The sequence below is a fragment of the Mobula hypostoma genome, chromosome 8, assembly GCF_963921235.1.
Source record: "Mobula hypostoma chromosome 8, sMobHyp1.1, whole genome shotgun sequence".
Lineage (NCBI taxonomy): Eukaryota > Metazoa > Chordata > Chondrichthyes > Myliobatiformes > Myliobatidae > Mobula > Mobula hypostoma.
This window is the reverse complement of record NC_086104.1, coordinates 73,881,967-73,898,747: the sequence shown is the minus strand read 5'-3', so window position 1 is coordinate 73,898,747 and position 16,781 is coordinate 73,881,967. Positions and strand designations below refer to the sequence as shown.

General features: G+C 41.2%; 1 protein-coding gene across 2 annotated transcripts in view; it reads right to left on the bottom strand.

The window, feature by feature from the left end:
• The window catches only part of kif16ba (kinesin family member 16Ba), a 180,748-nt gene that overhangs the window by 140,151 nt on the left and 23,816 nt on the right, over nt 1-16,781 (bottom strand). For both annotated transcript variants that reach the window (XM_063056132.1, XM_063056133.1), the window contains exons 2-5: nt 5,021-5,090; nt 3,875-3,988; nt 1,323-1,439; nt 178-275 (exon numbers count right to left, since the gene is read on the bottom strand). In XM_063056132.1, the coding sequence (XP_062912202.1) occupies nt 178-275; nt 1,323-1,439; nt 3,875-3,988; nt 5,021-5,090 (399 nt within the window). The remainder of the gene's footprint in view (nt 1-177; nt 276-1,322; nt 1,440-3,874; nt 3,989-5,020; nt 5,091-16,781) is intronic.

The window sequence follows — 16,781 nt, the reverse complement described above, 5'->3', positions numbered from 1 at the left end:
TTACAATCTTAGCTGTTCATTTTAATAAAAATATTGGGCAAGCTGCAATAAACTATCTAATTCTCATCACAACACTCCAGAATATTATTGAATACATTGTGATTCTTCACATAAGCACAGAATTGCATCGAAGTCAGGAGTCTGAGAAAATTCAGCAAAAATATTCCAGCTTCCTACCTAACTTCTGTACGAAATGAAGCTTCGTCCCAATTAGACTTCTCAGCAATTCTGTCATATAGCCCTTGGCAAATTCGAGGTATCAAGCCTACATCTTCCTAAAATAGAATAGAACATTCAAGAAAATGTGCATGGCAAAGCGAAGCAAGTGAGCTATTCAGCCATAAGTGCAACTTCCACAATATTCAAATTATGAAGCACTCTAATTCTCATTAACACCACCTTAAAGGTAGTACTCATCAAATTAACCATCTGAAGACTTGTTTTGTTGAATAAGGAAACTATGCACAATTTACAGACTGAGAGACTATTCTGGAGGAAATATAGTGCTCATTTCTAAATACTAGGCCAAAGGGAGTACTAAAATTGGAATAGGCTTCACCTGAACCGAACCATACCAACATCCTTGCTGATTGAGCAAGGAGAACTGTACACGAGTTATTAAACCAATAGGTTGGAGGCAAGAAACAGATCTTTAAAACGTTTGTCTGGAGGGACTAAGACAATTTATGGTATGAAATTAAACAATCCGAAATAGAGAACAATGAAAATAAGGAAATCCAAGGTAGGGAGGGAACTGTGTCGGGCATTTTCATGCCTTACAAGGCGCAGATTGGAAGTCTGTGTGGGGCGCCACTCCTCGCACAGACTAGCGCAATGTATTAAGTGCCTTGCTCAAGGGCACAAACATGCTGCCACAGCTGAGGCTCGAACTAGCGACCTTGAGATAACTAGACGAATGCCTTAACCACTTGGCCATGTGCCCAACACAAAGGTAACAAAAAAAGTTATTTCAAGGAGAAAGGACACAAAGGAAACGAGACAAATGTTAATCAACTACAATTCAGTTTAACCTTTAAACTATTGTAAATGCTTTAAAGAAATGTCATCAGACAAATCTGACAGAGCTACATAAAAGAGAAATTACCTTGATCTAAAGCTTGCCCATGAGATTTTAAAGAGCACCTTAAAGGAAGCAGTAGAAATACAGAGAAATAGGGGGTTTGTGAAAGGAGTTCCAATGCTCAGGAGCTCAACAAGAGCAGGCATCACCAGCAGAGCATGGAGTGGGAGTATAAGGTGCCAGAACATTGTATTTGACATAAAAGTAGTTCTTGCACCATTTATTTAACACAGCATCTTACCGGGTTTCCCATCATTGTATACGATTTACCAGATCCAGTCTGACCATACGCAAAAATACACGCATTGTAGCCTTGAAAGGCAGATTTAAGAACATCAGTGCCAAGATCTTTGAATATCTGCAAAAAGAAGTATACTTTACAAAAGACAGTAATTATATAAAATAAGGACTTGTTGAGATATTGGATCAGGCAGAATCTGTGGAGACAGAAATTGAGTTAGCATGTCAGGTCATTTGAGATCTGATGAAAGATTATCAACCATCATTAGCTCTGTTTATTTCTCCAAAGATACTACGTGACTTGCTGATTATTTCCAGAATTTTCTGTTTCTTTAACTCACAATCTGTATCATCTCCAGAGTATTGTTTGCAATTTGATCAGATTTTCAGGAACGTCCACTTGATAGATATTCCATCCCCATTCTAAACAATCATTGAAGCATCATCACGGTACTGAATGGCATCAACAAAAGGCACTGCAGTTTCACTTCCTCATCCAAGCTACAGCAAAAGCACATCCCAAACCCGTGACCTCCACCAACTATAGGGCAGAAGGTGCATGGAAACACCACCACCTCTGTGTCACATACTAATTTGAACTGGAAATATATCACTCTCTTCCAATGTCACAGAGTCAAAATGCTGGAATTTACAACCCTTGACCACAACAGAAATACCTTCACCAAAACAACTGCAGGAATTCAGAATGGTAGCGCACCAGCATTTTCTCATAGACAGTTAGGATCTAAACCACACCGTAGCACAACTCAATTTGCAACAGAACACAAGAATTCTGTCACTGTTCTTGAGCAGCTACACACAAATCTAGCATTGATATGGTTATGCAGAAAATGCAAGTTGCCAGGATACCAATTATGAAAGCTTATACCTTCTCCTTTTACTTTGTTAGTTTGAAACTAAATCTTTTACAAATGTGCTTATTTCTTGCATACCAGGAATTAACGCTCCAGTCCTTTGTAATCGCTTCCACCCAAATGACATCATTCATTTAGTTTTGAATTCTTAACAATCCTAACTTTCTTTACCCAATCATGACCGTGCTCGAACTTGAAATACTAGCACTAATATTGCTTGGCTTAAAAAGTAAATAGGACTTGCTTCCTACCCTTTAAATATCAACCATTTAAGTATTAAAAGCCAGTTCAATCACAATGCGCTGCTGCTAAATTAATCAATACAAGACATCCAATAGCATCTGCTTTCAGTTAGAATTGCTGTTCTACTTTGAAGTAGCAAGGTAACAGTAACTACCTAGTTCCTAACAGCATGTCACCTACACATCCTTAATCAGATTAGCAATGGTTAGATAAGATTTAAAAGATACGCAAATTTATGGATAGGTTTGATGGCAAATCATGTACAGAAAGACTTATAGAAGGATTAAATCATTTGAAACAAATAGGAGATAAAAGATACATAATGCCTTTAAAATTCCTGGCATTAAAAACAAAGGCATGAACCTTTTATATGAACTCATTTTCATTGCTGGATAGGTCGATCTGCTGTAATAAATAAATAAATAAGCAAGCCTCAACTCTGGCAAATTTAGTTCATGTCTACTAAACACATATAAAACCCACCATTTAACAGATTTCAAAAGTTAGACTTCAATTTGCCAGGTTGAAATGGACACAATCTCACAGGGTCTCCACTTGGCCTTGGACCACCTGAACTACAGTAATACCCATGCCAAGCTGCTGTTTACTGATTACAGCTTGGTATTCAACACCGCTGTCCCCTCAGCTCAAAACCTGGCCCTCAGTAACTTCCTTTGCAACTGGATTGTTGACTTCCTCATCGGGAGACAACAGTCAATGTGGACTGGTATTAACATCTCCTCATTGTTGACAAACAACACAGATGCACCTCACGCTTGCATGCTTAGCCCACTGCTCTACTCTCTCTATACTGATAGCATTTAAGAAGTGCCTAAATGAGCACTTGAATTGCCTAAACATAGAAGACAATAAATCAAGATGGAATTAACAAGAAAGGATACCCACTGATCGGCATGGACATGCTGAGGTTAATAGAGCCATGCTGCAAGACTCTACCACTGCTATCATTTACAGATCAGTTACCCCTTATAATGAGTCAAGGAACAATGTTAAGAGGTCAGAGGATCAGTGAAATGTTAGTGGATAGAGTTACCTGGCAGCAAATCTTCAAACCCTTCATTGTTAGCTACTTCAGCAACAAACTTCAAGCAGTATTACAGAGCAAAATTCTTCCCTTTATCTCAGAAATAAACAACATCCCTTCCAGGCAAACTAAACTCTGAATTACTCAACTATTCCCAGTAATTGATTGTACTGAACCACAGAATGTTAATTCCACCTTTGTTCCTATGTAGTTGCTTGGCTACAATATTTTAGAACTACTTTGTTCGTGCACTGTCATCTGCATTCACCCTGGATCTTTAAATTGTGTTCTTACAGATGCCACAATCTTTCTAAGGGCAATGAACTCACATCAGTGAGGTGGGATGAAACACTGAAATAATGTGCATTTGATCATCACATAAAAACATACCTTTTCCTGTGAAATAAACTTGGGACTTCTGCAATCAACAGAACAATAAGAATAGTCATAAGTAAATGTTTTTAACCTCTCTCGTCCAGAATCACCTGAACTTCCTTCCGGAATCTATAAAGAGAGAAGAAATGAGCATCTAATTACAATTTTTAAACTGTAATTGTTTCAAGATTTAGAGGCTATGTAAAATTTAAAATAAACCCTGATATTTCTAGTGGTGATCAAAGTAGGGTAAAAAGCATTTTAATTCACATTCACCATAATTGCATCCAATTTTACACACATTTCAGAAAATATTCCACATTTACCTGGAACACGTCCATTGTAAGGTTCAGCAGAAATAGGCTACAAGTTTGAGAAATGACATTTTTTATACTCAATTGGAAGTACATTAATTTTGGATATAAACATTTTTCACCTTAGTTCAACATAACCGACAGAAAATAATGTATTTTTTGAAACCAATCAGCAGTGTAATATTTTACAGTGAACACCAAATCCTTTTCTGAGAAAAAATGCTAGCACTGGATTAAAGCTACTCTGGGCTTTAATAATAATAAGAAAACTGGGATATAAATTATATGATTTACTATAGGAACATTCTCGACGTTTGTCCTACACATATTTGACCTTGTGGTTGTACATGGCATTTCATGTGTCAGCATCATAACTCAAATTTAAAATTGGAATTCTTGTTTATTTACTCATTACTTTCCTGCAAAGCTGTAGAATTTGAGAATATAATGGAGGCCAACAGTTCTAACTAAGAGCCATATCATTCAATCTGTCCTTGTACGAATGAGGTAAATTAGGGTGTTACATGTCTGGTTCACCACAACGTTAAAGGCTCACTGACACTAGCACAGAGCATCCCCAATATGGTAGCAGATTCACCTGGGAATGGACAGCATTTTATTTGTCCTCTCAAACATTGCGTTAATTTGCAGTGTGGCAGAAGAAGCATCCAAATGATATATTATTGTTTTGCTGTATGAAAGGAGAAAAAATAAATCTCAAAGATGTCAGGTATAGAGGCTTTGGAGAGGGTACACACAAGTTTCATTAGGATGTTGCCTTAATTGGAATATAGGGAGATCAGAAGAGTTATTTGAGGATCAATGAAAACAGGGATGGTTGTTATACCTTCAAGTTTGTGATTGTTGTCTTGTTCCCCTCCATGTGTATGATGCATTTGGCATCCAGATCTTTCTCTCTGCACAAAATAATGAAGGTTAGTAAGTAAATGACAAAAAAGAAACTATTGAAACATAAACAAATTTTACATCAAGCAGGCAACCATTTTATTTCTAAACACAAGAAATTCTGCAGATGCTGGAAATCCAAAGCAGCACACACAAAATGCTGGAGGAAGTCAGCAGATCAGGCAGCATCTTGAAAACGAATAAATAATCGACGTTTCGGGCCAAGACCTTTCTTTAGAACTGGAAAGTAAAGGGTAAGATGCCAAAATAAAAGCGTGGAGGGGGAAGGGAAAGGAGGATAATTTGAGGGTAATAGGTGAAGCCAGGTGGATGGGAAAGGTAAAGGGGTGAAGAGGAAGGAAACTGATAGGAGAGGAGAGTCGATCATACAAGAAAGGGAAGGAGGAGCGGACACGGAGGAGGTAACAGGCAGGTAAGAAGTCTAAAGAGGCCAAAGTGGGAAACAAAAGAAGAGAGAAGGGAGAAGTGAATTTTTTTACTGGAAGGAAAAATCAATATTCACGCCGTCAGGTTGGAGGCTGCTGAGACAGAATATAAGGTGTTGCTCCTCCACCCTGAGGATGGTCTCATTATGGCACAAGAGGAGGCCTTGGATTGACATGTCGGAACAGGAATCAGAAGTAAAATGTTTGGCCACCGGGAAGTTCCATTTTTGGTGGATGGAAGAGAGAACAATAATCATTTTATTTCCCACATTTCACATTACTCCCCCCATTCAAGTTTTAAAAAGGTAACACATATTGAAACCTTTTCCTAGCAGTGATCTGTAAGGCCATAAGACATAGGAGCAGAATTAGGTCACCTGACCCATCAAGTCTGCTCCACCATTCCATCATGGTAAACGTATTATCCCTCGCATCTGCATTCTATTACCTTCTCCCAGTAACATCTGATGTCGATAATAATCAAGAAACCATCAACCTCTGCTTTAAATATACACTCACATGTGGCACTGAATTCCACAGATTCACTACCTTCTGGCTAAAAAAAATTCCTCATCATCTCCAACCTAAATATTTAAAGCTGTGCCCTCTGATCCTAGACTCCCCCACTATAGGAAACATCCACATCCACTCTATCTGAGCTTTTCAATATTCAATAGGTTCAACGAGATCCCCCCCGCCATTCTTCTGAACTCCAACAAATACAGACCCAGAGCCATCAAATGCTCTTCATATGTTAACTATTTCAATCCCCAGAATTATTCTTGTAAGCTTCCTCTGGACTCTCTCCAATGCCAGCACACCTTTTCTTAGATAAGGAGCTCAATATGTTCCAAGGACAATCTGACCAATGCTTGATAAAGCCTCAGCATCACATACTTGCCCCTATATGCTAATCCTCTCAAAATGAATGCTAACATTGCACTGGACCCCTTACAATTCACCTACCGACATAACCGATCAACAGATGGTCCTTCACACCGTCCTTACACACCTGGAGAAGAGGGATGCTTATGTGAGAATGCTGTTCTTGGACTACAGTTCAACATTCAACACCATAGTTCCCTCCAGGCTCAACTAGAAGCTCAGAGACCTCAGCCTTCACCCTACCTTGTGTAGCTGGATCCTGGACTTCCTATCAGATTGCCGACAGGTGCTAAGAGTGGGCTCCCTCACCTCTGCCCTCTGACCCTCAACACTGCCCCTCAGGGCTATGTCCTAAGCCCCCACCTTTACTCTTCGTATACCCATGACTGTGCCGCCAACCACAGCTCCAATCTGCTAATTAAACTTGCTGACGTCACTACACTGATTGGCCTAATCTCAAATAATAATGAGGCAGTCTACAGAGAAGAAGTCATCACCCTGACACAATGGCGTCAAGAAAACAACCTCTCACTCAATGTTGCAAAAACAAAGGAGCTGGTTGTGGACTACAGGAGGAATGGAAACAGGCTAACCCCTATTGACATCAATGGATCTGGAGTTGACAGGGTGAACAGCTTTAAGTTCCTCGGCATACACATCATCAAGAATCTCACATGGTTTGTACATAACGGCTGTGTGGTGAAAAAAAGCACAACAGCGCCTCTTTCACCTCAGATGGTTGAAGAAGTTTGGTATGGGCCCCCAAATCCTAAAAACCTTCTACAGGGGCATCCTGACTGGCTGCTTCACTGCCTGGTATGGGATCTGTACTTACCTCAATCGCAGGACTCTGTAGAGAGAGGTACAGACAGCCCAGCATGTCTGTAGCTGTGAATTTTCAACTATTCAGGACATTTACAAAGGATCATTGAGGACCCGAGCCACCCCAACCACAAACTGTTGCAGCTGCTACCAACTGAGAAAAATGGTATCACAGCACAAAAGCCAGGACCAATAGGCCATCAGACTGATTAATTCATGCTAATACAATTGTACTTCTATGTTATATTGACTGTCCTGTTGTACATACTATTTTTTATAAATTACTATAAATTGCACATTGTACATTTAGACAGAGACGTAACATAAAGATTTTTACTCCTCATGTACATGAAGGATGTAAGAAATAAAGTAAATTCAATTCAATCCAATCATATGCCTTCCTTAGCATCAACTCAATCTGCAAGTTAACCTTCAGGGAAACCTGCACAAGGACTCCCAAGTCCCTTTTCACCTTAACTTTTTTTGAATTTTCTCCCTGTTTAGAAAGTAGTCTGTACCTTTGTTCCTTCCACTAAAGTGCATGACCATACACTTCCCTACACTATATTCCATCTGCCACTTCTTTGCCCATTCCCCTTCTGCAGACTCCCTGCTTCCTCAACACTACCTGCTCCTCCACCCATTTTTGTATCATCTGCAAACTTGGCCACAAAGCCATCAACTTCATTATCCAAATCATTCACGTATAACATAAAATGAAGCGGTCTCAATACCGACCCTGGCAGAACACCACTAGTCACCAGCAGCCAATCAGAATAGGCCTCCTTTACTCCAACCCTCTGCCTCCTGCGAGTCAGGCAAGTTTCAACCCAAACTAGTACCTTTCCTATAATACTATGGGTTCTTATCTTGTGAAGCAACTTCACGTCTGACACTTTGTCAAAGGGCCTCTGAAATTTCAAGTAAGCAACATCCAGTGACTCTCTTTTGTCTATCCTGCCCATTATTTCCAAAAAGAATTCAAAAAGAATTGTCAGGCATGATTTCCCTTTAAGGAAACCATAACTCACTTTGACCTATTTTATCATGCACCTCCAAGTGCCCTGGAACGTCATATTTAATAATGGACTCCAACATCTTCCAATCCACTGAAGTCAGGCTAATTTGGTTTTAATTTTCTTTCTTCTGCCTCCCTCCCTCCTTAAAGAGTGGATTTGCAATTTTCCAGTCCTCAAGAACTATTCCAGAATCTAGTGATTCTTGAAAGATCACACCTAATGTCTCCACAATCTCTTCTGCTACTTTCAGAACCCTGGGGTGTCATCCATCTGGCCCGAGTGGCTTATCTACCTTCAAACATTTCACTCTCCCAAGCACCTTCTCCTTAGTAACTACACTCAATTCTGCATCATGACACTCTCAAATTTCTGGCATATTGCTAGTGTCTTCCACAGTGAAGACTGACACAAAATACTTAAGTTCATCTGCCATTTCTTTGTCCCCCCCATTACTACCTGTCCAGAACAATTTTTCAGTAGTCCAGTATCCACTCTTGCCTCTCTATTATTCTTCATACATCTGAAAAAAACTTTTCATATCCTGTTTGATAATATTGGCTAGCTTAGCAACCCATTTCACCTTTTCTCCGCATATGGATTTTTTTAAAGTTGCCTTCTGTTGGGTTTTAAAAGCTTCCCAGTCCTCTAACTTCCCACTTTTTTTTTTTGCGATATTATATGCCCTGTCTTTTGCTTTTATGCGGTCTTTGACTTCCCTTCTCAGCCTCGGTTTCTTTATCCTCTCTTTAGAGTACTTCCTAATTTTTTGAACGCATCTATCCTGCGCCTTCCGAATTGCTCAGAAACTCCCACTGTTGTCAGCCCTGCTAGTGTCCCCTTGCAATGAATTTTGACCAGCTCCTATCTCATGTTTCTGTAATTCCCTTTACTCTATTGTAATACAGATACATCTGACTTTATCTTCTTCCTCTCAAACTGCAGAGAGAATTCTATCAGATCACAGCCTCTAAGGGTTCCTTTACCTTAATCAAATCTGGTTCATTACACAAGATCCAATCTACAGTTACTTTCACCTGGTGAGCTCAACCACAAGCTGCTCTAAAAAGCCATCTTGTAGACATTCTACAAATGACCTCTCTTGGGATCCAGCACCAGCCTGGTTTTCTCAATCTACTTGCATATTGAAATCCCCCAAGACTATCATAACATTGCCCTTATCACATGCCTTTTCTATTTCCAATTGAAATTTATATCCCACATGCTGGTTGCTGTTCAGGGGCCTGTATTTAACTCCCATCAGGGTCTTTTTATTCTTGCAGTTTCTTAACTCTACCTACAAGGATTCTACATCTTCCAATCCTCTGTCACCTCTTTCTAAGGATTTGATTTCATTTTTAACCAAAAGAGGCAACCCACTCCTTCTGCCTTTCTGCCTGTCCTTTTGATACAAAGCGCACAATATCTTTGGATGTTTCACTCCAAACTATGATCTTCTTTCAGCCATGACTCAGTGATGTCCACCTCTGACTGCATTATCTACCTTATTCTGTACATTGTGTACATGCATTCAAATATAACACCTTCAGTCCTGTATTCATCACCATTTACGATTTTGCTCCCATGTTGCGTTTCAACTCATTCCACTCACTATAATTTTGCCCTATCATCTGCCTGTCCTTTCGCACAGTCTCACTACACACTGCATCTACTTGTATACCAACTGTCCCATTCTTAGCCCTATCACTCTGGTTCCCATTCCCCTGCCAGCTTAACTTAAACACTCCCCAACAGATCTCGCAAACTTACCTGCAAGGATATTGGCCCCCTTGGGTTCAGCTGTAACCCGTCCTTTTTGTACAGGTTGTACCTTCCCCAGAGAGATCGCAATGATCCAAAAATCTGAAACCCAGACCCCAGCACCACTTCCTCAGCCTCTCATTCATAAGTGCCTGCCCTAACTAGCACGTGGTACAGGGATTAATCCACGGATTACTACCTTGGAGGTCCAGCTCTTCAGACTTTTCTTTAATTCCCTATACTCACTGCGCAAGACTTCTTCCCCCTTTCTAAGCATGTCATTGGTAGCAATGTGTACTATGGCCTCTAGTTGCTCAACCTCCCTCTTAAGGATCATCTGTAACCTCTGAGATATCCTGCACCTTAGCATCTGAGAGGCAACACACCATCTTGGCTTCTCTTTCGCAGCCACAGAATCTACTGTCCATCCCCCTAACTATTCAGTCTCCCATCACTATTGCTCTGCCTGACTTTACCCTTCCCTGCTGAACCTCAGAGCCATCCACAATGCCACTGGCCTGGCAGTGATTGCTGTGCCCTGATAGATAATCTCTCCCAGCAGTATCCAAAACAAATACTTGCTGCTGAGCGGAATGGCCACAAAGGAAACCTACACTGACTGGCTACTCCCTTCACTTCTCCAGGTGATCACTCATATACGAACTGAAACCTGCACTCCGGGCGTGACAACCTCAGTAAAAGTCTCATCTGTGAAGTTTTCAGTCTTCTGGATGTTCCTGAGTGCATTCAGTTCCAGTTCCTTGACCTTGTCAGTCAGGAGCTGAAGTTGGGTGCAGTTCCTGCAGATGGAGTCATCAGGGAGACCATTATCCCACTATCTCACAAGAAGAGCATCCCACATATCATTATTATCTACCTATCCAAATTGCAATAGTATTTTCACAAATTCTAATTATTGATGAAAGATTAACAATCATAGAGTTAGAGTTATACAGGAAGAAACAGTCCCTTTGCACCAATGGTCCATGCCAAACAATTACCTTTATGAGTTCATACCATTTCTGTCTTAGGTCAACATCCCTCCTTTTCACTAACCTATTCAAATATCTTTTAAATGTAATTATACCCATCTCTATCACTTGAACCAGCAGTTTCATCCATATACCTATGGAAAAAATTACTCCTCACATCCCTTTAAGTATTTCCCCTCTCACTTTAAACCTACGCACTCTAGTTTTTAAATCCTTTACTTTGACAAAAACTGTTATCATCCACCTTATCCCTATCCCTCATGATTTTCTAATTTACTAAAAGGACTCCTTACCACTCAATCTCCTGTGCTCCAGGGTAAATAGTCCCAACCTACCCAGTCTCTACTCATAACAGAAGTTCTTAAAATCCAACAACATCCTTGTGAATCGTTTCTGTGCCCTCAGTAGCTTAATCACGTCTTTCCTTTAGCAGTGACCAAAACTGCACACTACTTTCCAGGTGTGGTCTCACCAACATCCAACACACTTGTAACATTTTGTCAACTCATGTATTCAATGCCTTGTCCAGTGATGGCAAGTATACCACAAGCCTTGTTCACCATTTTGTCTAACAGTGTTACCACTGTCAAGGAACTATGTATTTGTACTCTTAAAAATTTGTTTTACAACTTCTCAAAGCCCTTTCACCGACTGTGCAAGATGTGCCCTTGTTTAATTTCACAAAATGAATCACTTTGCTCTTGTCACAGTTGAATTCCCGCATTTCAACTGCCCTGATTACACAATGGCTCAGATTGCATTACCGAACCTGGAGTTCAGGTGAAAATGAGAAGGCAAAACTACAAACCCCATTTCCAGAAAAGTTGGGATATTTTCGAAAATGCAATAAAAACAAAAATCTGTGATATGTTAATTCACATGAACCTTTATTTAACTGACAAAAGTACAAAGAAAAGATTTTCAATAGTTTTACTGACCAACGTAATTGTATTTTGTAAACATACACAAATTTAGAATTTGATGGCTGCAACACACTCAACAAAAGTTGGGACAGAGGCACGGTTACCATTGTGTTACATTACTTTTCCTTTTAATAACAATTTTTAATCATTTTGGAACTGAGCATACTAATTGTAGTAGATTTGCAATTGGAAATTTTGTCCATTCTCGCTTGACATAAGACTTCAGCTGCTCAACAGTCCGTGGTCTCCGTTGTCTGATTCTCCTCTTCATGATGCGCCATACATTTTCAATAGGAGATAGATCTGGACTGGCAGCAGGCCAGTCAAGCACACGCACTGTGTCTACAAAGCCACGCTGTTGTAGCCCGTGCAGAATGTGGTCTGGCATTGTCCTGCTGAAATAAGCATGGATGTCCCAGGAAGAGACGTCACCTTGATGGCAACATATGCCTCTCTAAAATCCTAATATACGCCTCAGAGTCAATGGCACCTTCACATACACGCAACTCACCCATGCCGTGGGCACTGATGCACCCCCATACCATCACAGATGTTGGCTTTTGCACCTTTCGCTAATAACAATCTGGATGGTCGTTTTCATCTTTGGCACGGAGAACTCGACACCCGTTTTTTCCGAAAACTAGCTGAAATGTGGACTCATCTGACCACAGCACACGGTTCCACGGTCTTTCGATCCATCTGAGATGAGCTCAGGCCCGGAGAACTCGCCGGTGTTTCTGCACAGAGTTGATGTATTGCTTCCTCCTTGCGTAATACAATTTCAAGTCGTATTTCTGGATGCAGCGACGGTCTGTGTTGAGTGACAATGGTTTTCCGAAGTACTCCCGAGCCCAGGTGGCTATAATTGTCACAGTAGCATGACGGTTTCTTAGGCAGTGCTGCCTGAGGTCTCGAAGATCACCTGCATTCAACAGTGGTTTCCGACCTTGCCCTTTACGCACTGAGATGTCTCTGAATTCTCTGAATCTTTTCACAATATTATGTACTGTAGATGTTGAAAGACCTAAACTCTCTGCAATCTTGCATTGAGAAATGTTCCTTTTGAACTGACTAACAATTCTCTCACGAATTTCGGCACAGAGGGGTGAGCCACAACCCATCCTTGCTTGCAAAGACTGAGCCTTTGATGGACGCTACTTTTATGCCCAGTCATGATACCTCACCTGCTACCAATTAGCCTGCTTAATGTGGAGTCTTCTGAACCGGTGTTACTTGAATATTCTGTGCACTTTTCAATCTTATTTTAACTCTTGTCATAGTCATAGTCATAGTCATACTTCATTAATCCCGGGGGAAATTGGTTTTCGTTACAGTTGCTCCATAAATAAAAAATAGTAATAGAAGTAATAGTAATAAAAATAGTAGTTAAATAGTAATATGTGAATTACGCAAGTAAATTATGAAATAAGTCCAGGACCAGCCTATTGGCTCAGGGTGTCTGACCCTCCAAGGGAGGAGTTGTAAAGTTTGATGGCCACAGGCAGGAATGACTTCCTATGACGCTCAGTGCTGCATCTCGGTGGAATGAGTCTCTGGCTGAATGTACTCCTGTGCCCACCCCGTACATTATGCAGTGAATGGGAGACATTGACCAAGATGGTATGCAACTTAGACAGCATACTCTTTTCAGACACCACCGTCAGAGAGTCCAGTTCCATCCCCAGAACATCACAGGCCTTACGAATGAGTTTGTTGATTCTGTTGGTGTCTGCTACCCTCAGCCTGCTGCCCCAGCACACAACAGCAAACATGATAGCACTGGCCACCACAGACTCGTAGAACATCCTCAGCATCGTCCGGCAGATGTTAAAGGACCTCAGTCTCCTCAGGAAATAGAGACGGCTCTGACCCTTCTTGTAGACAGCCTCAGTGTTCTTTGACCAGTCCAGTTTACTGTCAATTCATATCCCCAGGTATTTGTAATCCTCCACCATGTCCACACTGACCCCCTGGATGGAAACAGGAGTCACCGGTACCTTAGCCCTCCTCAGGTCTACCACCAGCTCTTTAGTCTTTTTCACATTAAGCTACAGATAATTCTGCTCACACCATGTGACAAAGTTTCCCACCGTAGCCCTGTACTCAGCCTCATCTCCCTTGCTGATGCATCCAACTATGGCAGAGTCATCCGAAAACTTCTGAAGATGACAAGACTCCGTGCAGTAGTTGAAGTCCGAGGTGTAAATGGTGAAGAGAAAGGGAGACAAGAGAGTCCCCTGTGGAGCCCCAGTGCTGCTGATTACTCTGTCGGACACGCAGTGTTGCAAGCACACGTATTGTGGTCTACCAGTCAGATAATGAAAAATCCATGATACCAGGGAAGCATCCACCCACATCGCTGTCAGCTTCTCCCCCAGCAGAGCAGGGCGGATGGTGTTGAACGCACTGGAGAAGTCAAAAAACATGACCCTCACAGTGCTCGCTGGCTTGCCCAGGTGGGCGTAGACACGGTTCAGCAGGAAGATGACGGCATCCTCAACTCCTAGTCAGGGCTGGTAGGCGAACTGGAGGGGTTCTAAGTGTGGCCTGACCATAGGCCGGAGCAGCTCCAGAACAAGTCTGTCCAGGGTCTTCATGATGTGGGAGGTCAATGCCACCAGTCTGTAATCATTGAGGCCACTGGGGCGCGGCGTCTTCGGCACAGGAACAAGGCAGGACGTCTTCCACAATACAGGAACCCTCTGGAGCCTCAGGCTCAGGTTGAATACATGGCGAAGTACTCCACATAGCTGAGGGGCACAGGCTTTGAGCACCTTGGCACTGACATCATCCGGTCCTGCAGCCTTGCTTGGGTTGAGGCGTTTCAGCTGTCTTCTCACCTGTACAGCTGTGAAGCCCACCGTGGTGGTTTCGTGTGGGGAAGGGGTATAGTCATGAGATCAGGGTGGGGGACTGTGAGGAGGGGTAGGAGGGGAGAGTGGAATATGTGTTGGTTGGGGGCCGACAACAGATGGCTCATGTGTGGGATGGGCAGGGGCCACACTGTCAAATCTGTTAAAGAACAGGTTAAGTTCATTGTCCCAACTTTTGTTGAGTGTGTTGCAGCCATCAAATTCTAAATTTGTGTATATTTACAAAATACAATTAAGTTGGTCAGTAAAACTACTGAAAAGCTTTTCTTTGTACTTTTGTCAGTTAAATAAAGGTTCACGTGAATTAACATATCACAGATTTTTGTTTTTATTGCATTTTCGAAAATATCCCAACTTTTCTGGAAATGGGGTTTGTAAGTTAAATATGTTTTTAAAATATGACAAACCAAAGCTTTTGCTAAATCTGTTTGCACCATGTTATTTGTAATACTGTATACTGAACTACATAATATAAGGAATGAAACAGAGTTGAGGACTATCAAAATCAACTCCTAATCGCATAGAGAGATCCTACTGCATTTAAATGAAAATGTTCATTGAGGAAGACAGATGGGTACTATCTGTTAGCAAATTCCTTTAAATTGCATTAATATTGATATTAATATTCTAGCTACAGCACTTTAGGGTGCGACAAAGGCTTTTAATCCCAATTTAAACACAATTACAAAGTGAAATTACTTTGCATTAGTCATTTAATGAACATCAGTGGAACATAAGCAATTAAAACGCAGGATAGCAGACAAAACCAATCTCCAAAGACATTGGCATCAACAATCAGACCATCATGACTGGTGAAGAACGTTAGTAAAAAAACCCTTGTTTTCTTTTTTTTTGCAATAATCTGCTTTAAAACTGTTGGCAAACAAATGACTACTTCAAAACACTTCAGAAGTAAATAAAATGCATAATCCAAGTAAACTATCAGTTTGCAATTGCCTAAACATGCATATCATTTGCAATTTTTATAAAATTTGCATTTTAAAGTAGCTTTCACAATTTATGTAATCCCAAATTACCTTTCAGACAATTAACTTCTTATTCAAGTGCAATTATTGTTATAATCGAGGAAACATGGCAAAGAGTTTGTGCACAGCAAAGTCGAAAAAGAACCAGGTAACTTGCTTTAATGATATTAACTGAAGGATGAATACTGCCAAGGAAAAAGGGAGAACTTCGCTGCTCGTTTGTCAAATAATGCTATGAAGTCTCTACTATCCAAAGGACACTCAAGACATCCTGCTTAATGTCGCTTTCAAAAGGGTTAAGCTTTCCTTCATGTTCCATTTACGATCTAAATTTAACTTTCTCTTGAAAAACTGCAACGTGTAAAGAATGGGAATGGGACGTGGAATTAAAATGTGTGGCCACTCCCAGTGGCCACACATTTTAATTCCACGTCCCATTCCCATTCTGATATGTCTATCCATGGCCTCCTCTACTGTCAAGATGAAGCCACACTCAGGTTGGAGGAACACCAATTTATATTCCGTCTGGGTAGCCTCCAACCTGATGGCATGAATATTGACTTCTCTAACTTCCGTTAATGCCCCTCCTTCCCTTCTTACCCCATCCCATATTTATTTATTATTTTTTCCCCTTTCTTTCTCCCTCTCTCTTTTCTCCCTCCATCCCTCTCACTATAACTCCTTGCCTGCTCTCCATCTTCCTCTGGTGTTCCTCTCCTCCCGTCCCATGATCTTTTCCCTTCTCCAGCCTTGTATCCCTTTTGCCAATCAACTTTCCAGCTCTTAGCTCCATTCCTCCCCCTCCTGTCTTCTCCTATCATTTCGGATCTCCCCTTCCCCCTCCCTCTTTCAAATCTTTTACTATCTCTTCTTTCAGTTAGTCCTGACGAAGGGTCTCGGCCCGAAACGTCGACTGTACCTCTTCCTATAGATGCTGCCTGACCTGCTGCGTTCCACCAGCATTTTGAGTATGTTGCTTGAGTTTCCAGCGTCTGCAG